The 20332-nt window shown below is 60.7% G+C and overlaps 1 protein-coding gene across 10 annotated transcripts in view; it reads right to left on the bottom strand.

The window, feature by feature from the left end:
- Positions 1 to 6588: 6588 nt before the first annotated feature.
- The window catches only part of FOXP4 (forkhead box P4), a 61655-nt gene continuing 47911 nt past the window's right edge, over positions 6589 to 20332 (bottom strand). For 7 of the 10 annotated variants that reach the window (XM_082778454.1, XM_082778460.1, XM_082778462.1 and 4 more), the window contains 9 exons: positions 19719 to 19806; positions 17600 to 17683; positions 16694 to 16895; positions 16515 to 16591; positions 16213 to 16314; positions 12288 to 12409; positions 12122 to 12188; positions 11725 to 11891; positions 6589 to 11479 (listed from right to left, as the gene is read on the bottom strand). In XM_082778454.1, coding sequence (XP_082634580.1) covers positions 11332 to 11479; positions 11725 to 11891; positions 12122 to 12188; positions 12288 to 12409; positions 16213 to 16314; positions 16515 to 16591; positions 16694 to 16895; positions 17600 to 17683; positions 19719 to 19806 — 1057 coding nt within the window. In that variant the 3' untranslated portion in view covers positions 6589 to 11331. The remainder of the gene's footprint in view (positions 11480 to 11724; positions 11892 to 12121; positions 12189 to 12287; positions 12410 to 16212; positions 16315 to 16514; positions 16592 to 16693; positions 16896 to 17599; positions 17684 to 19718; positions 19807 to 20332) is intronic. The other 3 variants (XM_082778459.1, XM_082778461.1, XM_082778455.1) reach the window with 1 other exon arrangement.

Here is a 20332-nt window from a genome sequence, read left to right as displayed (position 1 = left end):
AGTTTCCCTACTTGGAAGCAGCCCCCGGAGCGAGCCGGGCTTTGGGGCTCCCCCCTCCCAGCATCAGGATTTTCCAAGGGGGACAAACCAGGGTGTGCTGCGTCCCTGCAGCGACCATTCCCCTGCAAGACCCGGGGGGGACATTTTGAAGGTTGATTTTTTTTTCTTTAACAGCCTCACTTTTTGCTGCTTTCTATCCCCAAAGCGTAGGGCTCCATTTTGCAGTCTGGAGCTACGGCTGCAGGATGCTGGAGCAGGGCCGATGGAGCGGGGTGACACCCGTCCCTGTCCCTCGTCCCACTGCCTGGCGCTGCCATTGCCCCGCTGCCATCCCCTGCCCCGTGCGTGCAGCTTTTAGGGTGTAGAGGGGTCAGGGAAGGTGCTGGGACATCACCACCACAGCCACATGTAAAGGAAAGGACTTGGGAAGGGGAAACGAGGGGGGCTGGAGGGACCCGACCAGCTCAGGCACTTTGTGAACACCCGGAGGATGGAGAGGGGGCGAGACCGCAAAAACCCACTCTGCTCGAAGGCAAGTTGGCACTACCAGGGTTTGTGCTCCTTCCAGGCCTGCACCCTACAAAACGGCCCTAAAACCCTCACCAGCAGCATCCTGCCCACCCCGCTGTGCAAGGCACTGCACGTCGTGCAGGGTGCCCTGGGGAGATGGGCACCCTGACACCGACCCCCCACGCACAGGGTGCAGCGTGGGGAGCACCACGGGGCCACGCGCCCACCCTCCTGCCCTCAGCACCCTCACCGGGGGTGCAGCATCTGATGGCACCGCGCTGCCCCATCCTTGCCCCCCCCGTTAAACCCCGATTTCCACGTGCAAGCAGCACCCAAGCTGGGATCAGGGTGTGCTCACGCCGGTGCATGGGGCCGTGGGGTGTGCCGGCATCGCCGGCTTCTGAGGCAGTGCCTGAGTCACGGAGCGGCCCCGCCAGCCCCGCACGCTGCCGTCGCACATTCCTGCCTGTTTCCCTGCCCTCTGACACCCGCCAGCCCCAGGGGATGTGGCACAGGCCAGCACCCAGCAGGGCCCAACAGCCCCAGCATGGCCCAGGAGCAGCCAGCGGGGAGGGGGGAAAGAGGAGGGTGGCTGCGATGCTCTGCCTGGGGGGGCGCCCGGATTTGGGAACCCCGGGGCCACGTGCTTGGCTCAGGATACGAGGCTGCAGCTCAGCACTTTCCTCCGTGCTGACAGCTGGGGCTGATAACCCACAGGAAGGAATTTGGGAGTGCTGGCGAGGCTGAGCCACGGCTTCGGTGGCCCAGCACCACCCCTGGGTCCCCGCGGTGGCTGCGCAGGTACCAGGGCACGGTGCTTTGTAGGGTTTCTTTAATTTAGGAACGGCAGCAAGATGGGGAAGAGCGTTGACTTGAAATCCTCTTTGAGGACACAGAAACATGAACCTGACTTTGGGGCTCCTGGGGCCTGATAACCCCCCCCATGGGCTGATTACTGGGATTTGGGGGTGAGCAGCCTCAAGGCTGAGTGCACCCTGGGCAGCTTTAGTGTGTGGGGACATGAAGGGCACCCAGTGGATGGAGGGGACAGGGCTTTACCCAGAGCTGCCCCACAGCCGTGCTGCTGCCTGCCTCCTCTCCTGGGCATCCCTCAGAGCCTCGGTGCCCCTTGCAGGGACGTGGGGACACGGGGACACGGGGACAGAGCCCTGCTCCCCTTCCTAACGACACCAAAACCAAAGGCAGGATCCGACACCCCACACCAGCCCTGCACCCTCCCTTCTTCCACCACCCAAATCCCTTAGCCACAAGGCGAGCTGCCTCCCCGGTACCTGCTCCTGGTGCCTGGGCAGGATACATCCCATCTCCGTGCTGCCGACACGAGGGCTGGCAGCGGGGCTGCTCCCTGCTGCCTTACCCCAAGGCTCTGCCCTCCTCTGCCAGCCCCCAGGCTGCTCTGCCTCCTCCCCTTGGGCTTTCCAAACTCCTCTCTCCATCCCACGTTCACCCAGCAGCACGCAGGAGGTGACATTTGGCCAGCACAGCCCCAGCCTTCCCCAGGCCTCTCATTAGGGCTGCGGCGGGGACGGTTCGAGCACGTCACCGAAGGCACCCGGTGGGGCGAGCGGCTCGGCCGGCCCTGCCACCACTCTCCCACGGAGCACCCTATAAAAAAAAAACCCGTGGCCACTCTGCTCCACAGTTGCCCAACGGTGACAAAACCGGCCCCAAAATCCCTCCCTCGCCTCGGGCAGGGCTGTGTACCCCACGGGCCCGTCCCCGTGCTGCAAAGCCCTGGGGAGAGGCGCGGAGCCGTCCTCGTCCCAGCGGATGCAGGCGGGCAGGAGGCGTGCAAACGAGTCCAGCCTGTTCTTGCTCCTGGGTTAACTTTACTCCGCGGTGCCAAGCACTCAGCGAGCCGACGGGAGTGTTTTCTTCCCGTAAAAAAACAAGTATTTTTGCTCGGAGCGTTGTCCCCTCTAAAGAAAACATCCCCTGAGCAGTTGTTGGCAGGGCGCTGGGGTGGGCAGGGGGAGGTTTGCGGGCGCCGTGCCGCAGCAAAGTCAAATCCTGCAGGGAAAATACACCCGGGGCTGCTGCGCCCCGAGGAGCTGGCTGGATTTTGGAAAACAAGGCCGGTTATGTAGGTGTGGGACTTCACTGACCCACATTCACAAGCATCTGGCAGCAGCCTCCGCGCCGGGCTCGCACGGGGCGGCCGCGGCCAAAATAAATCCTCCCCAGCGCTCCCGGCTACGGGGTCTGCGCCCCAGCTTCTGCCCCACTCCACCCAAAAAATAACCCAGTGAGGGGAAAGGGAGAGGAGATTTTGGGCAGCTGAAAAGCCCCTCCTGACCTTTCCGACTCGGCAAGGATTTAGAGCTAAGCCCCGACTTCGCAGCTCACCGGGGAGGTTTTGCAACACCCGCGGGCGGCTGTCCCGCGGCGGGCCCCGTGCTGGTCCGAAAGAAAAACAAATAAATAAGAGAAAAAATGCGTGGATCTGAAAACAACAACCAAAAAAAAAAAAAAAACCCAACCCAACCCAACGCCCCCCTGAGCAGCGCCGTGCGGTCAACCTGCCGTGAATGGGGCCGTAGATTTCGGCTGGGTCGCAGCACAGAGCCGGGCTGTGCAGCCCGAGCCGTGTTTGCTCAGGGCCCAAGCCACAACCCCCCGATCTGCCGAGCAGAATTACCCGCGGCTGGGCTCATACACACACACACACAAAAAAATATCTCGGCAAAATAACCTTCCCAAAAGCAGGCGGGAAGGGGAGGAGGGGAGCCCGCTCCGCTGGGTCCGCAGTGAATGACCCCACTGTTTCACATTTGCTGCTGAAAGATTTTTGATGAGTCACGAGCTATTTCTGTAAATAATAAAAAAAAAAAAAAAAAAAAAAAAAAGGAAATGGACATTTAAAAAAAAAAAAAATAAATAAATAAAAAAGAAGAAGGGCCCCACGAACATTCATCTTTTGAAGATGGAAAAATTAAAGACTTCCCCCTCCCCTCCGCGCCGTGCTCCGGCCCCGGGGGCTTTGTGTGCAGCCTGCTGCTGGCAGGGACGCAGCGGCACGCGAGGGTCCGGGTCGGGCAGCACCGAGCTGCACGTCTTGGAGAGACCCCACCGCTGCCACCCCTTTGGGGAACCTCAGGGGACCATGGCTGGGGGCTCCCGCTATTGTCACCCTTTTGGGGACCGCAGGGGATTTGTGGTTGGGGCTCACCGGGGCAGGGGGCTCAGCTGCTTGGGCTGCCCGGGATTTGAGCAGCTCCGGGGGTCCTACGGGTGGCCAGATTTGCTCCTGCTCCCCAACAAGCCCCCTTTGTTCTCCCTCCCCATCCTGGTGCGCAGGGAAGCGCAGGTTCCTGGTGAGGTTTGTGGGTTTTTTGCCCGGCCCTGTAAGAGGTGAGGTGCTCGGAGAGGGCAGCGTGGCAAAAGCGGGCGCGTGCAGCCAGCCAGGCGGCGTGCTCCGCCGCTTACAGGTTGTCTTCTTCTTGGCTGCTGAAGCCCAAACGACTCTTCCCATCACTTTTTTATTTCAGCAATCCTGACCCGCAGGCTGAAATCCTCAGGTTGTTCCAAAACTGCCACCAAGCCTGGGTGACGGTGACACCGAGGTTGGGGTGCGCCTCGCACCCATCCTGGCACACAGCAGCGAGGAGCTGAGCCCCCTTTGCCCCTCGGACCCCCCCCGTGATCCCCCTGCTGTGAAGGGCTCCCAGCTCTGGACACGCCGTGACACTGGTACTGAATTGGCCGCGCTCTCCATCTCTCCGCAGGGAATACTTTGCTGTCTGAGTGGCAAGAGGAAAATAAATCAGCTGCGCGCAGTCAGAGCATGTCCGTGGTCTGCTCTTACAGTAACTCGTTTGTGCCCTGTCTGGGGTGTAAAAGGCCAGGGGCGTGCACAGGCCGAGAAGCAAAACCAGTGCAAAAGAGACGAAAAAGCACGGCGCAAAGCCGCTCGCCGCTCCTTTGGCCACATCCCTTCCTGACCGCAGTCGTTGCAGTTCCTTAATGCTGATTTAAGAAAACGCAACAAAACACCCCAAAGCATTCCCTCCTTTTTTTTGGTTCTTTTTAACTATTCGAAAGCTGGCCCAGCCGTGCATATCCAGATTTGTTTGTTACTGGTGGCAGCCTTTTAATTTAACGGTGGCAGGGATGAAGTGGAGTAACGGGGGTGGCGATGGGAGCGTGGTGCAAGTTCAGGGACAAACACACTCACACCGAGGCAGCCACTCACCTATGGCACATCCCAAAACGGGGCTCAGCTCCCAGCAGAAAAGCCCGTTTTGTGCTCCAGGACTGGATAAACTCCCCCAAATTTCGGGCAGAGCATCAGGGCGGTGGGAGAGGAGCACCCAGCAGCACCCAGGAGGGGAGAGCCGCGAGGAGGAGCGGGCTGGGTGCCTCCTGCTGTGTGTTTGGGGTTGCTCCGGACCGGGGTGGCTGCTCCCAGTCTCTTTCCCCGGCCACTCACTGGTTTAGCAATCAAACCAAGCCAGCTTTCATGTTCCTAGCAAAGGGAAACAAAACAGAAAGAAACAACACACACAAAAAAAAAGTTAAAAAAAAAAAAAGGAGGGGGGGGGAATGTTTCAGCTTGAAAAGCTACAAGCTCTTTCTCCAAGTGTTAAATCAATCAAAGCCACATGCTCCCCCCAGCGATCTGCAGCCCATGCCGAGCCCCAGGCGCTGTGGGAGTTGAGGATGGGGTCGGGGTCTCTGTGTGGCTCCTGCACCCATGGGTGCTGGCTGGGGGCTGTGTGTGGGGGGGTCCTGTTGGCACAGGCACGTTCAGCGCACCCCAGGAAGACACCGGCGAGCTGGCTGCGGTTCAAAGAGCCCTGGAAAAGGCCCACTGGAAAAAAGATTAAGGAAGTTTGGCCGAGACGGAGCAGCGGAGGGAAAGGGGATATAGCAGTCTATTAATATTGGCAGGGTCTAGACGCAGATGGGAGCGAGCCATCTCGCTGCGCTGCGGAGCAGGGGGGCTGCGAGCCGGCCGGGGGCCACGGCGGTGGCCAAAACCTGCTCCCAGCCCCATCCCTGTCCCTCTTGGTGCTGCAGCTCCAGCTGGGACTCGGAGCAAGGAGATTCAGGGAGAAAAAAAAAGAATACGATGGCCTAAAGCTCCTGGTGGCAATGGGTTCCCCGTGAAGTCGATTCCCCGGTGGCGGTGCCAAAATCTCCCCGCTGTTGCTGCGTTTTGGAAAGGGCAGATCCCGAGGCTGCACATCTGGCCCTCGTTTCAGAGATGCGTGCTGAAAGCTTTCAAAAAAAAAAAACACTTCTGCTCCTCCAGCAGCGGGTGCCGAGGCGTCAGAGCTGCCCCTCGCTCGGTGTCGGGATGAACCCAGCTCCGTGTGTCCCCCTGGATGGCCCTGGGGAGACGTGGGGGCTGTGGGGTGGGTGGGTGCTGGGTGCCCGCTGCTGCTGCTGCCGAGTTCAAAAAGCCTCCAAAAACCAAGCACTGAAGCTACTGAAGGTGCTGGTGGAGGTGCTTTGGCGCACAACTGGTCTTTAACAACAACAAAAAAAAAGGAGCAGGAAAATTTCCGAAGGGCAGAGGCAACAGCTCTGCCTTACCAGTTGTTAACTTCTCAATGATTGGTTTTCTGTTTGGTTTTTGTACTGGCAGATCCCCCACTGCAAGGTAACTCCAGTGCCCATCCGACCACTCACCTTCTTCCCAGCCTTTGGAAAAACCCTTCCCGTACCAGCGGGATGGAGCAGGGGCTGCTTGGTGCACGGGGTGAGGAAGAGGAGGGACACCACTGCTTGAGCTGTGATTTTCTTGGGGCCGCTGCTGCTTCATCCCATCCCATCCCATCCCATCCCATCCCATCCCATCCCATCCCATCCCATCCCATCCCATCCCATCCCATCCCATCCCATCCCATCTCCCATTCCTGCCCCATCCATCCCATCCTATCCCATCCTGTCCCATCCCATCCCATTGATTTGAACCTGCAGAGAAATCCCGAGTCAGCTTGTGCTGGGAACCACCAATCCCTCCGTTTTCGGCAGCTCACACCGACTGCACCCACAGACTTTGGGGGGGGGGGGAATTAAAACAATAATTTAAACAATCAGGCGGCGTGATAGGTAATTTCTTTTATTGCATTTTATAATGCCGTTGTCCATACAGATTACATGCAGCTAGACCTACTGTACAAGGGTTTACCGTCTGCCAAAGCAGACACACGGAAGTTCGGAGTACAAATACACAGCAATGCTATTTCCTTTATACAGCACGAGGGAGGCGGCGGCGGGAGGGGAAGGGGGCTTTATACACGTCCCCCCCCCTCCGCCTCCCCTCCGGCCCCAGCCCTCGGCGCCCCCCCGGCCCCCTCTGTGGGGTCGCCGTCCCACCCGGCGCTGAGGAGGAGGACGGGGGCAAAAAAAATGGGGGAGAAAAAGGAAAAGGAGGCGGCGGGCACGGTGCTTCCCAGCCCGACGAGTTGGGGGCAGCGCCGGGACCCCCCCTCCCCGCGTCCCCTCGCCCCTCCTGGGCTGCACCAAGCGCGGCCCCGTGCCCGTCAAGGGGTTTCGCTGGGGCTCAGGGGGGTCCCCAAACCCCCGGTTCTGGCCCCGTTCCCCACCTTGCACAACTTTTCCAGGACAAAAACCTAGATTTGGGGCTTTTTCTGGCGCGGGACGGTCATGTAAACAAAGCAAAGAAACCCTTTGGTTTAATGCAGTTGGGGCTCCCCTCCCGGCAGCACCCCAGCCCCTGCCCCTTGGGCTCCCTTCCCCACCCCGGCTCTACCAATTCTAGCTATCCTGCGACAAAAAAAAATAAAATAAAATAAAATAAAATAATAAATCATTAAAATAAAATAAAACAAAATAAAAAAAAAGAAAGGCCGACACAGAAAACGGAGTGATTCCTTCAGGACACCAGTGAGAGAGACCAGCAAAATGCCTTTACTTACAGAGAAGTGCCCACACCGCTCCGCTCAGCGACGCCCCGCCGGGGAAAGCGGCGGCAAACGGAACCCAAAAAAATCCCAAATAAAAAGCAAACAGTCCGCGGTAGTAAGGTTTCAACCCAGTATATATATATCTCAGTATATACAGACGTACAACTCTGCCACACGGTGCGTTTGGTCCTTGATCCTTCCTTCTCTCCCCTCCCCGTGCGCCAGGCGCGTGTTTGAGGTAAGACGAGCAGAATTTGGTACAAATTCACACCGGCAAAAATAAAACACGCGCCTAAGGGCGGCGGGGGCGGGCAGGGGGGGCCGGGGGCTCTGTACCTGTGTGTGGACGTGACCCTGCAGGAGCGGCCGGGGTGGGGGGGGATAGGGGGCACGGGAACGAAACCAATTCACCCCTGAGTATCCAAACGGGCGCGTTTCGCCTCAAATCCCCGGCCGCGATTCCCGTTTCGGCCGGGGGAGAGGCACGACTTGGAGCCACGTGACTTCCCAAATCTGTGCATGTTTAAAAAGAAAAAAAAAAAAAAAAAAAACAACAAAAAACCCTAAAAACAGAACTCCTTTATATTTATATATTTACTTTCATATATATATAATATATTTATAGTGCTCTCGTGAGCCGGGACCGCGGTAACAACCTAAACGGCACGGAGGGGTCCGGGGGTGCCGGCGTGGAGCTCGTAGGCAGGCAGCTCGCCCTGGCTCTGAGGGGGAATTTTGGGGTCTGTACCGCTGGAAAAGGTAAAAAAATAAACCCCACAGCCCGAGCGGGAACCGTGGCGGGTGCTGGAGGGGCTCGCCAGTGCCGGGGGCGCTTCCTGCGTGGACTGCGCTTGGGTTTGGCCACACTTAGGGAAGAAAATGGGGTTGCAGAGGTGCTAATGAATTAAATCCGAAGAGAGGAAGGAGCTTGGTAAAAGAAAAAGAAACTGGGGCAGGTACCAAAACTCCCAGCCTAAACGGAGAGGGGCGCTTTGAACCCATGCACGGCCTGGAGCCAGGTGGATGCCGGGCAGGAGCCAGCAGCAAAACGGCTCCAGGGTGGCTGGGGGTAGGGGGGGATGTTTGGGCACCCCCCCTCCTGCCTGGCACCCCCCGGCAGGGCTGGGTGCCCCTGGCCCCATAGGGCTGGGATCAGGACCCCGCTGTTCCCTGCATCCCCTACAGCAGCATCAAAAAGTCCAGCAAAAAGGGATGGAGGGGTGGGAGAGGGGGGAAGGACCCCCAGCGTTTTGATGGATAAAGCAAAAAAAAAATCCCCCGAAGATGGGAGGAAAAAGGTCTGGATGGATGCAGGGAGTCCTGCTGGGGGTGAAACACTCGGGGATGTCAGAGCTGCAATGGGGAGGGGTCTGGGGGGGGGGTCTGGGGGCACGAAATGCCGCGGAGGCGCCCACCCACCCCTCCGTGCTCCCGCGGGGCAGGGCAGCAAGGCGGCGGCTGTAAACTCGGCTAAAACAATAACTTAAAAAGCCAAAAGCTGGGAAAAAAATTTAAAAAAATAATAAAAAAAATACAAGAAGAAGAAAAAAAGGGAGCGGGGAAACCCCCCCCCAAGGCTTGGCCCCTCTTTGGTGGGGAGCGGGGTGGGTGAGCAGGGAGGCTGAAATTTGGGTTGTGCGCCTGCGATTTTGGCAGCGGCGATGGAGTGAGCGGGGCTGCTGGCGCAGGGAGAAACAGGGGGAGAGTGGAGACACCTAGCGAAGGCCGGCACGGCACGGCACGGCACGGCGAGCTGGGGAGGATTTTGCAGCTTTTTTGTTTGTTTCGTCTCGTTTTTTTGAAGGAATTTGGGGCAGGGGAAGCGGAGGGGAGGATGCCGGTGACCCCCCCGTCGCGGTCCCCAGCGGGGTGAGCCCACGGGTCTCAGCATCCCCTGGGTGGTGTGGGGGGGTCACGGGGGAACCCCCCCATCTCTGCAGCCGCCCAGTGCTGAGGCTGCAGTGGGCAGAGAGGAGAGGTTGGGGCGATCCCAAATAGGGGTGCACCCCGGGGGCGCACGCTGCAGGGTCACTGAGCACCTCGGGAACATCACGGAGGTGACGCAGGGGGGGGCAAAGAAGCGCCCCCCAAATCCTGCTGGTCCCGGCCCTCCCTCCTGCTGCTGTGCCGAGGGCCCCCGTGCCCCACTTCCAACCCAAAACGCAGCTCCTGGGGCACCAGGCTCCCCCCCCAGGACCTGCAGGGGGCCAAGGACCCCCAGTCCCAGAGCGCGTCCCCACACCACGCTACCGGGGTGCCCCACGCAGGCCTGGCTCTGCCTGCTGTGAGGTTTGCAGGCAGAGAGGGGGCAAAAAGATTTGGGGGGGGGGGGGGACACCAGGACCGCTCTGGGGTCTCCAGCTCCCAACCCCGTGCTCCCTGCCACACACGTTTATGCCCCGCAGCAGAGGAAAACGGTCTGACCCTACAGAAATGCTGGAGCCAGGTGGCACCAAGAGTCATGTCCCTCTCCAAAATACAGCCCGCAGCCCGGCACAGCACCCCCTGGGCATGGGGGGGGGGGAAATAACTGGTCCCCAAGGCCAGTACGGGGCCCTGGGGGGAGCACAGCCCGGCCCCGGGTACCCCCATCACCACCAGAGAAAGAAAGAGCAGGGAGAAGAGGGGTGTTTGGTTGTGTCGTTCTCGTTATTATTAACATTTCTTTTTGGCATCAACACCATCTGGTCACCTGAACTACGGCCCTTCCGGCTCTGGACATCTTTTGGTATCTCCCCACCGGGACGCAGACGCTCGACGCGCACAAAAAAGGAGAACGGAAAAGGGGAGAAATGAAGGAACGGGGAGAGCCCGGGCTCCTGAGGGCACAGCACCGAGCACCCACATCGCCCCAGGACCCTTGGGGCACCCCGGCTGGGGTTTCCCAGCTGGATTCTGCACGCCAGCCTCCTCGTGGGGGTCCTGCAGGACCACAGCCCCCCCTGGAGAACCCGGCACGGCTTCGGAGGAGGAACCGGGTGCACGGAGGACGCAGGAGCCGTTCCCTGAAGCCCAACTCGCCCTCAAAACCATCTCAGCCTTTCGCAGCGGGGTTTGGGCTGGGCAAGCTGCCCCCAGCACCGAGGAGGAGCCGAAATTTTGTCCTTGCTGCCCGGCCAGGGATGGTCATCGTTGTCGGGATGCCACCGGCCCCTGGTGGTGCTGGGGACCGGAGGGCTCGGGGAGGACGGCACGCAGGGGTCGGGGACCTGGCGGTGGTGACCACGGGGTGACACGAGCCAGGTGGCACACGCAGGGTGAGGGTCCCACCGACGCTGCTCCTCATCCTTCCCCAACGCGAGGCGCAGGAGAGCGGCGTAAAGCTGCAGCAGAGGGCTCGGCCCCGTTTCTGCGGATTCTTCCCCCAAAAGCTGGCTGGAAGGGGAAGATCCCCAGGTCCTCCTAGTGCAAAACCCGCCGGGGAACGGGGCTTGAGAGCGGGCTCCGGCCTCCTCGGGGTGCTCGATGGCAGAGGGTGGCACACGGGGTGCGCAGGGGACGTCCTGGAGCTGCGTGGTGCCGGCCCCCGCCACGCGCCACGGGGCCAGGGGACAGAGGAGCCTTCCTCGGGGCACGGGGAGGGAAGGAGGGACAATTTCGGACAGAAACAACCTACCATCCTCGTTCGCCAGTTACTAACCAAGGGAGGAAGGGAGACAAAAGTTCACCTCTGGGGGTCTTTCGTTTCTCGTTTTCGCTGCACGTTTCCCCGCGCCGGGGACCTGTCAGCCGGGGAGGGGACGCGCCGGCAGCGGCAGCTTGCACCGAGGAAACCCTTCTGGAAACCTTTTTGCTTTGTGGAAGTGCCTCGAAGAAAACGGGTCGGCGCCGGAGGTCACCTTGGGGAGGTGGGAGCCGTGGCTTTGTGTCTCCAGGAGGGACAGGGTGGGGACGCGCTCGCCCCTCGGGCGGGAGGAAGGGGTCCTTAGGACAAGTCTTCCACCGGCAGCTCCTCCTCCAGGTCCCTGTCGTCGGCGATCGTCACATTCTGGTTGGTGGTGGCCAGGAGCGAGACGGGCCTGCTGTCGTCCTCGGCCTCGGCTGGTTCTTCCTTCACGTGCACTGGGTGGCTGCTGGGAGGGAGGAGAGCGGGGCTGAGAGCCTTCAGCCTCGGGGACGGGGTCCTGATGGCCGCAGCAAGAGGGTCGCCCACTCTTGGGGACCCCGTGCTGCCTCTTGCCAGGGGGACACGAGCCACAGGAGGCAACGAGCAGCTCCCAAACCCCAAAACCCCACGCTACCACCACTCTTCAACCCCAAACCCTTCTTCCCCTTGCACCCAGAGGTGACACGGGTGTCCCTCGTGCCCCCAACGGACCTGTACTGCTGCGGGGACAGGCGGGGGCTGTTGCTGCCGTTGCTGTTGACCTGCTCCACCGTGCTGCTCACGTCGTCGTGGCCCACGTGCAGCATCCCGCTGGCGGAGCTGGTGTTGATCATGGTGGGGCTGTTGAGCAGGGGGAAGCTGCTCTCCGCCAGCGCAGCCTGCAACAGAAAGCGGCTCGAGGGGTGGCTCAGGCTAGGGGCGAGTAGGGGCAAGGGGGGAAATCGCCCCAAATGGGGTTGCTACGGAGCAGCAGAGGCTTGGTGCTCCGCTGAGATGTGATGGGGGTCACAGGATTTTGGGGCCAAGATGGGCAAATGGGGTGAAATTGCTATCGGGGCACAGCTGGCCGCATGCTCCCGGGGTTGGGGACGAGCCAGAGCATCCTCACCTGGTAACTCGCGTTAAGTGCTCCGTAACCGAGTCCTGAAATCATGTTTTTGACTAAAGTCGGACTCCTGCAGAAGACAGAAAGCAGACCCATGCCCGTCTGAGCGCCCCTGACCCCGAGGCGTGCCGGCTCGGCACCAGGGGGGGACACCCAAACCCGCACCCACCCCGTCATCTTTGGTGGCCTTCGCTTTTGGTACTCGTGCTCGTCGACGGTCCAGACGGCTCCCTTGACGTTCTCCACGCGCACGAAGCACTTGTGCAGGCTCAGGTTGTGGCGGACGGCGTTCTGCGGGTGCAGGAGGTGTCAGAGCTCGTAGCACAGCCCACCCCCTGCTGCCCACCCCCTTTCGCCTCCTCCTCTTCCTCCTCTTCCTCCCCCAGCCCCTGGTGGTGCCACCACGGCCACCTGCAACTTGGCGGCTGTGGTGAAACGCTCGCCCTGCGAGCACCCGGAGGGTTTTAGGAGCCGAGGTCCTGAGCCAAACACAAGCCACGGCCCTGTTTCGTGAACCCTGGCCCAACACCGGGCACCGAGGAAGATGGGACAAGGCACAGGGACAAGGGACAGGGACAAGGGACACGTCACGGCACCAAGGACCCGGGGGCACGGCCACTGTCTCCGCCGCAGCTCGCTGGGAGATGCTGAGCGAAGCCGGCTGATCTTCTCCTTTCTTTTCTTCCCCCCCACCCTCCCTCCTTTTTTTTTTTTTTTTTTGGTCCTTTCCCTCCCTTTCTTCTTTACGTCGACCATCTTTACATTTCTAAATGTAAAATAAAGAGACGCACACGTAGGCAGACAGCGCAGCCCCGAGAGATACCAGCTCCCTTTTCCCCTTCCAACTCCCTGCCATTTGCTACTGCCCCTATTTCATTACCAATTTTAATTTGCCTCTAATTAAATCCTGTGTATTTTTCCGACTCACTTGCTAATCCATGAGGGAGGCAGGAGGCTGGAGTGGAATCTCTCCGAGCTATAATTACAAAGGGCCTAATCACGCCGGGGCTCTGCCTTTGAATAAATTTCCTTGCATTAAGGGTCTCAGATTCTCTGCCTTGCAAATGAGAATGACCCCAATTTCAGGAAGTTGGCCTCGGAGGGTTTTTTTTTTTTTCTTTCTTTCTTTTTTTTATTTTTTTTTTTTTATTTCGAGTCCTGATTCGTGATGAGAGACTAATTCGTTACGCTAAAACATTAACAGCAATTTAAAAGGTCGGACGGGGGCTGTATAAACAAAGGAGGCGGCCAACACAACAAGGCGAAAGGAGCCACCAGGACCGAACCCCCCGTGCTGGGAAGTGGTCGAGTTCCTGGAAACTCACCCGATTGCACTGTGTCCCCCCCCCCCCTTTTTTTCTTACTCATCTAAGGATAAAACCAAAGCTCGGCTCCTTCCCAAATCCTCCATCCTCCTGTCCACTGACTCTGTGTCCCCGTGGTCACGGTGGCCACCGGTGGCCCCGGCCGTGCCATGGTGCTGTGGCCAGCAGCCAGGACCCCCCAGGGGATGCTTGGAGTGGGGCAAAGCCGGGTCCCCCGATCCCATCCCGCTGCCACCACCGCTCTCCCCGGCTTCGGGACGTGCCCTGCATCGGGGCAGCTCTCCTCAAGCTGCCGTCACCCCGAACCAAACGGACCGAGCTGGAAATCCCAAAAGGGAACCCCAAAAAAAAACACTTTGAGGCCAGAGCCAAAAGGGAACCCCAAAAAAACCCACTTTGAGGCCAGAACCGAGGTGAGGACGCAGCACCCAGCCCCCCCCCGTGCGCCCCCAACCCAGGTCCCAGCGCCAGGGCCAGGATCCGGCCGCTGCCCTTGAACCCCCATCCCCTGGCGAGCAAACACAGGACTTCCTCCCCCCAGCCGGGGCCGGATCCTGCCCCACGGCCCCCTTCTTCCTTCCTGTGCACGCTGGGGGCTCCCCGTCCAAACAAAGCTGATTAAAGGCAGCGCCGAAGTCCCCCCCCCACTCTGTGTGTGTCCCCCTCCCGGACACCCCGGTGCCACCGAGGCATCGTCGGGGACCAGTCTGCAAGGGCAGAGGTGGAGCTCAAATCACTGCTGGCACCTGGGGGGTTGGAAAATTACCCCCTGGTTGTCCCCAACAAGCAGTGGTGGCCCCCAGACCACAGCAGCAGCCCCCACCCATGGCACAGGGGACACGCAGGTGGCACCGGCAGGCGGTGGATGTCACCAAAGTGCCACCGAAGCTCAGGCCACCCCGGGCAGGTGACACTGGGGGGTGAGGGGGGGGCTCCTGCCTGGTTTTCCCGTGGTTTTTGTATTTTCTCAGGGTGTTTGTTTAGTGCCAGACTCGGCTGCTCTGTTTGCTTCTCATCTTTGCCTTCTCTAATGATGTTTGCTTTATGCCCCCGGCCCCGTTCCCCCCCACCCCGCAGCGCTGGGCATCCCCCCGGGACCCTCCCCACTGTAGGGACGGGGTCCCCCCCTCTTCCCCTGCCTCATCCCGGGGGGGCAGCGAAGGTAGGAGACGAGGGAGGAGCCAAAATGTTTTTTTTTTGGGGAGAGGAAATATGTTTTTTTTTGTTTTTTTTTTTTTTCCTGCGCATCCCCCTCCTTCAAAAGGAACCTGGCCTTGGGCACGGAAAGTTGCGAGGGGAATCGGCCACCCCCGGGTCCTTCTGAATCCCCCCCCCCCGTCCCTTTTGGTGACCAAACAGGAAAAAACAAAGCAAAAAAGGGAAATAACATGGGATGGGGGCAGCCCCCCTCGGAGACCACTGTGGTCCCTGCTGTGCCCCACGGCCAGACACCGTCCTGGGGGCAATGGGACACATCCTACCGGCCCCATGCAACGTCCCCAAATCTTCCCATCCTGTCCCCAAACTGGGGACGGCTGCAGGGGGCTCAGGGGGTTGCAGGGCCCCGTGCACAGCGGGGACACGGTGCAGCACGGCTGGGCTTGCAGTGCTGCCTGTGTGCCGTGAGGGGGACTCCAGGCTGCCACCGGGCTCGGCGAGCACCGGCAGCGGCCGCCGAGGTGCTCGGGGTGAGCTGGGCGAGCCGGCGGCCCTTGGAGCCAAAACGCTCCTTTTTCACCCCAAGTTTGCTGCCGAGACCCACGCTCCTGCTTCCGTTGGCTCCGCTCTTCAGGAGCAACGCACGGGGACCCCGGGCTCCAGAGTCACCAATTCCTCCTTCCCAACCTCGTTTGCTCCAATTTTGTGTTTTAATCCATCTAAGTTTTAGTTGCTTTGCTTCGTGTTACTGTGCCGCGGGAGACAACAAATAAATCTCCCTGGTCAGGGCAATAACCCCTCTTTTCACAATAACCCCTTTCATCTGTAACACTTTTTTTTTTTTTTAATTCTCTCCAATTTGGTGCTTTCTAAACAACCAGCAAGCTGCACGATCCACGTGTGCCAGCCCAGACGGGTTGCACCATGCCCAAACCGCCCCCAGCACCCTGCCCCGGGATGCTGAGGGGTGCCCGCACCCTCCAGCACCCCGCGGGTCCTCCAAGAGGGGCAACGGGGCCAAGGGACCCCTCCGGCTCCCTCCTTGCACCACACGGCCCCAAAAACCAGGACGGGAAGATCCAGAGGGGAGGAAGGAAAGGCACCCGTTGGGGTCCTGCTGCTGGCCCCATCCCATCCACCCCTCGCCCAGCACCCACGTCCCTGTCCCCGAGCCCCACGCCGCCTTTCGCCAGCTGCCGTTCGCTGCGTGCCGCCAGCCCCCGGGTTATCATTAACCTCGTTTGCTATTTCGAGTGCCTCGCTCTCCTCTCTCTCCCCTTCTCCTGGCGCTGAGACGTGCTGGCTCTGCTCACCCCCCCTCCCCGGCTCCTCGCCCTGCAAAGAGCCGCTGCTTCCCAAAACACGGCCCTTGGGGCGCTGGGACGGATCCCACCACACGGCCAAAACCTCCCCAGAATCCAGGGATGGGTTTCAGGGGGGCAAAACCGCTTGAATTTATCCGTAAAATCATTTCCTACGTGATTTCAGAGCTCTGCAACGAACCAGTCCTGGAGCACGGGGTGGTGCCTGCACAAACCGGTGCAGCAGGGGACCTGGCCACCCCGCGCGGGGGACACGCGAGCCCCGTGCCCGAGCGGGGGCTGCGCTCACCTTCCAGGTGGCTGTGTTCCTCCTGAAGTAGGCGAACATCCGCGTGAACCAGTTGTAGATTTCATTCAACGTTAGCTGCCTGTCGGGGGTCTCCAGGATGGCCTGGGGAACCAGAGAGAAGGACGAGAGCATCACTCGCGCAGCCCGAGCGCGCCCGGGGGCAGGATTTAGGGTTTGGGGAGGGGGTCCCTGGGGATTCCCCTCAGCTCCCACCGTACCAAGAAGGCAGGGAGAGGGCAGCTTGCCCACAGCAAGGTTTTGGGAGCAGGAGCTGAACCAACACGGCGCAGGGAAGCACTCACCTGCCGGATGAGCGAGGCGTACGTGAAGGGCGGCCGGACGTCGGCGTTTTTGTAAAACTCGTGATTCTGTGCAAGTTCTGCCGGGGAAGGGGACAAAAAGGGGACAGGGGAAAGGTGAAGGGCTCCGATATCGGACCCGGGGAGGGTGCCGGTCCCCGGGGCCCCGTGGCGATGCCCACCTGAGGATATCGGGGTGCAGAACTTCTCCGAGTTCCTCCTGCGGATGGGCCCCACGTTGTGTAAAGTGGAAGAGCTGATGACGGAGGGGCCCTGCCGCAGCGGGGTGATGGGCGCCGTGGCGGAGGTGGGGGGATGAGGTAAACCGTCGGGGAACGTGTCCGAAGTGCTCTTGGAGAGGGTGGCACTCGAGACCAGGTTCAGCTGCGGGAAGGGAGAGGGGCTGGGCACCGGCACGGGGCGGGCGCGGGGCTGGGTGGGCTGCGGGAGCCCCCCCCGTGTGCCAGGAGGGGGTGCACAACGCAGGGCTTGCTGTGGGGGTGTGACACGGCTGAGGGATGGGGATGGAGCCATGGGATGGGGACACGGCCATGGGATGGGGACACGGCCATGGGATGGGGATGCAGCTATGGGATGGGGCTGGAGCCGCGGGATGGGGATAAAATCATGGAATGGGGGCACAGCTGTGGGATGGGGACACAACCATGGGACAGGGACACGGCCATGGGATGGGGACGCAGCCCTGGGATGGGGATAAAACCGTGGGATGGGGACAGAACTGTGGGACAGGGACACAGCCGTGGTATGGGAATAAAGCCACGGGATGGGGATGCAGCCATGGGATGGGGATGCAGCCGCAGGATGGGGACAAAACCGTGGGATGGGGACACAGCTGTGGGATGGGGACACAACCATGGGACAGGGACACAGCCACGGGATGGGAATAAAGCCATGGGATGGGGACGCAACATGGTTTGGGGCCACAGCCATGGGATGGGGACACAGCCACAGGATGGGGATGCAACCGCAGGACAGGGACACCAAGCAACCTCAGCCGAAGGGGCAGCTGTGGGGGGAAATATGGGGGGGGGGGGGACAGGGGTGCAGGGAGGGGAACGCAGGCTTACAGGTTGGCTGAAAGGCTTTGGCTCTGAAGGTCTCATGTGAAGGTGAGCCATCATTGCTTGGAGGCGCTCGCTCTCCTTCGCCAGCTGAGGGAGGCAAGCGGCAGAGGGACGGGGTTAGGCGGTGCTGGGGGGGGCCCTGGGGATGCCCCCCCCGCCGCCTGCCCAAACCCCCAAACCCTTTTTTTGTGCAGGGAGCATCCTCCAGTGTCCTTGCACGTGGCTGTGAGCCACCAGAGCCCCCCTCCCTGCCACCTCCTGCCTGGTGCTGAGCCCCCCCCTCAGCCCCAGCGGGGAGCTCCTGCGCCGTGGGGGGGCCGCTGCTGCTCCAGCTCCGCGTGTGCAGCCGGATGAAAAATCTCTTGTGAAACGGAGCCAGCGCGGTGTGAGCCATCAGCACATCCCCATCCTGTCCGTCTGTCCCTCCCTGTCCTCCCCAGGTCCCTGCCGTCCCTCGTGCCAGCTGGGGGGGGGGGCAGGACAGGCCCCCTCCCCATCCCCTTGGGTCTCTCCAGCATCGTGCTCAGCCCCCTGCGTGCCCACCCATCCATCCGTCTGCCCACCCACCCATCCATCCATCCACCTGTCCATCTGTCCATCCATCCACCCGGATGGACGACATCGCTTTAATTGTGTCCCCCCCCCGGCCGCCTGTTTACCCTCCCCGCAGCGTGGGGACGGGTGAAAGATTCGCCGTGGCACCGGGAGGGCTTTTGAGCTCGGCGGAGCCGATGGGACCTGACACCCGCTCCCTTCCCATCACCTCCCCTCCCCGCTGCGCCCCCTCAAACCCGCGCCCCCCCCAGCGTTCCCGACCAAGCCATCGTGGCCGGGTGACGAAGGGGTTAAAGGCAGGAGCCGGAGCAGAGTTTGCAGCAAGTTTGGAGCAGCTCTGATGCCTTCGCGCTGTCGCAGCGCTCATTAGAGCTGACAGCTCGCCCCTCGTGATGCAGACGCCCTCCGCCGACACAGCGGGAGCTCCGCGCTGAAAACTTTATAATTGGTAGCTCTGGTGGCAGGTTCTCCTCTCTCTCCTCTCCGCTGCTTTCTGCGAGCCCTTCAGGTATTTTTTTTTTATTTTTTTTTTTCCCTCCCTCCCCTCTTTAAGCCCCGGTAATTGCTTTCAACCTCGTGCTTCGGCGAGGGCTGGGGAAGAGGATGCGAGCGCACGGCACCGCGCAGGCGGCTCTGCAGCCCCCCTGGCAAGGGGAAAGGGGGGGTTGGGGGCTTTGCTGAGTGTCCCCCCCCAGCTTCACAGCCCGTTTTGTGCCCACCTTGATGGGCACAAACTGCTCCGAGCCCCTGGCAGCCCTCAAATACAGGAGCTGAGGCTGCCAGGAGAGAAGCGAGAACACCGGTCCCTGTGTCCCCTCTCTTTTTGCCCCCCCCACGCCAGCAGGGGCTTCATGAGCCACCCCAGGCAGGGACAACGTGCAGAGCCCTATCCAGCCCTCCAGCATCCTTCACAGCATCCAATCCTCACGAGGAAAAACCTCCAAAACCTCCGTTTCCTCCCACTCCGTCTCCTCCCGTCCCCATTCAGTGAATTACGCGCGGCACTTTGGGGAGCCGGAGGTGGTGGGGAAAGCTCTATTTTAAGAACCGTTTTTTCCAGAAATAGCACCCCAAAGCCAGGCTCCAGAGACCACGCTCGGGCACCTCAGCAAGCGGCCTGATTTCCAGCAGCACGGGCAGCGAGGCAAGCACAGGGCTGGGGGCACAGGCACTCGGCATCACCACCAAGGAGCACGTGGCTTATAGGACTTGGGCATCTCCTTGTACCCCCAGAAGGAATTTGGGGTGCTTTGGGCTGGCTCATCCCTTCCTCCAACACCAATATAACCGTGCGGGGATGCTGGTATTGATCGGGGAGAGGTTTTAGGGTCTCCATGCCCTGATGCCCACCAAGAAGACCACTGTGGGACCAGCCAAGAGCATGGCACTACTGGGGAAAGCCGCTTAAAAGGAGCCCCGTGACACCAGGGCTGGCTGCTTGTCCTGCTGGAGGGCCCTGACCTGGCTGCTCCCCTCCTGCAGGGAGCAGCCGAGACCCAGCACGTGGAGCCGGAGAGGAGATGGCCTCCAAAACACCCAGCCCTGGAGGCTCCCCGGCAGCACCCACCTGGATTTCCAGCTGCTGGACCACTTGCATCTGAACTCGACACTGGGCCGTGCTCCGGTCATCGAGTGCGTGTTCTGTGTTGAGGTGTCTGCGGAGGAGAAGAGGGAGAGGGTAAAACTGGCAAGCAGGAGGGAAACTGAGGCACGGAGGCGGCCCAGCGCCCCTCCTCCCCATCTCCTTATTTCGGGCTGCAGCTCGCCTTCGAGAGGAGGTTCGGAGGTGAGCCATGCCCACGGCAGCCCCACCGAACTGGGACCAGCACCCGAGGTCTTTGGGAGCTTGAAATTCCCGTAGAAACCCCACTGCTGGCAGGAGGCAGCCAGCAGCACCCACGGGACCTGAGGAGCAGGTTTCCAGCACAAAGGCAGCATTATGGGGCCCTGTTTACGCCCTCGAAGGAAAGCCCCGAAGGCAGGAGGTGACATTTCCAGGTTGCTCCTCATCCTACCACCTCGGTGCCTTATGTTTACCAGGCAATTTGTCTTCATTAAACGCAGGGACCTTGGGTTTTTGCCTCCCTTTCCTTCCCCTGCTAGCAGCCGGGCCCCTCCTGACGCTCTCCGCTCCCGAGCAAGCCCAAGCCCAAGCCAATTTTTGCTCAGAAAAAGGTGCCC

This window comes from Aythya marila, assembly GCF_965140915.1.
Source record: "Aythya marila genome assembly, chromosome: 24".
Lineage (NCBI taxonomy): Eukaryota > Metazoa > Chordata > Aves > Anseriformes > Anatidae > Aythya > Aythya marila.
The sequence above is the reverse complement of the archived record's forward strand: the minus strand, read 5'-3'. Positions and strand labels throughout refer to the sequence as shown.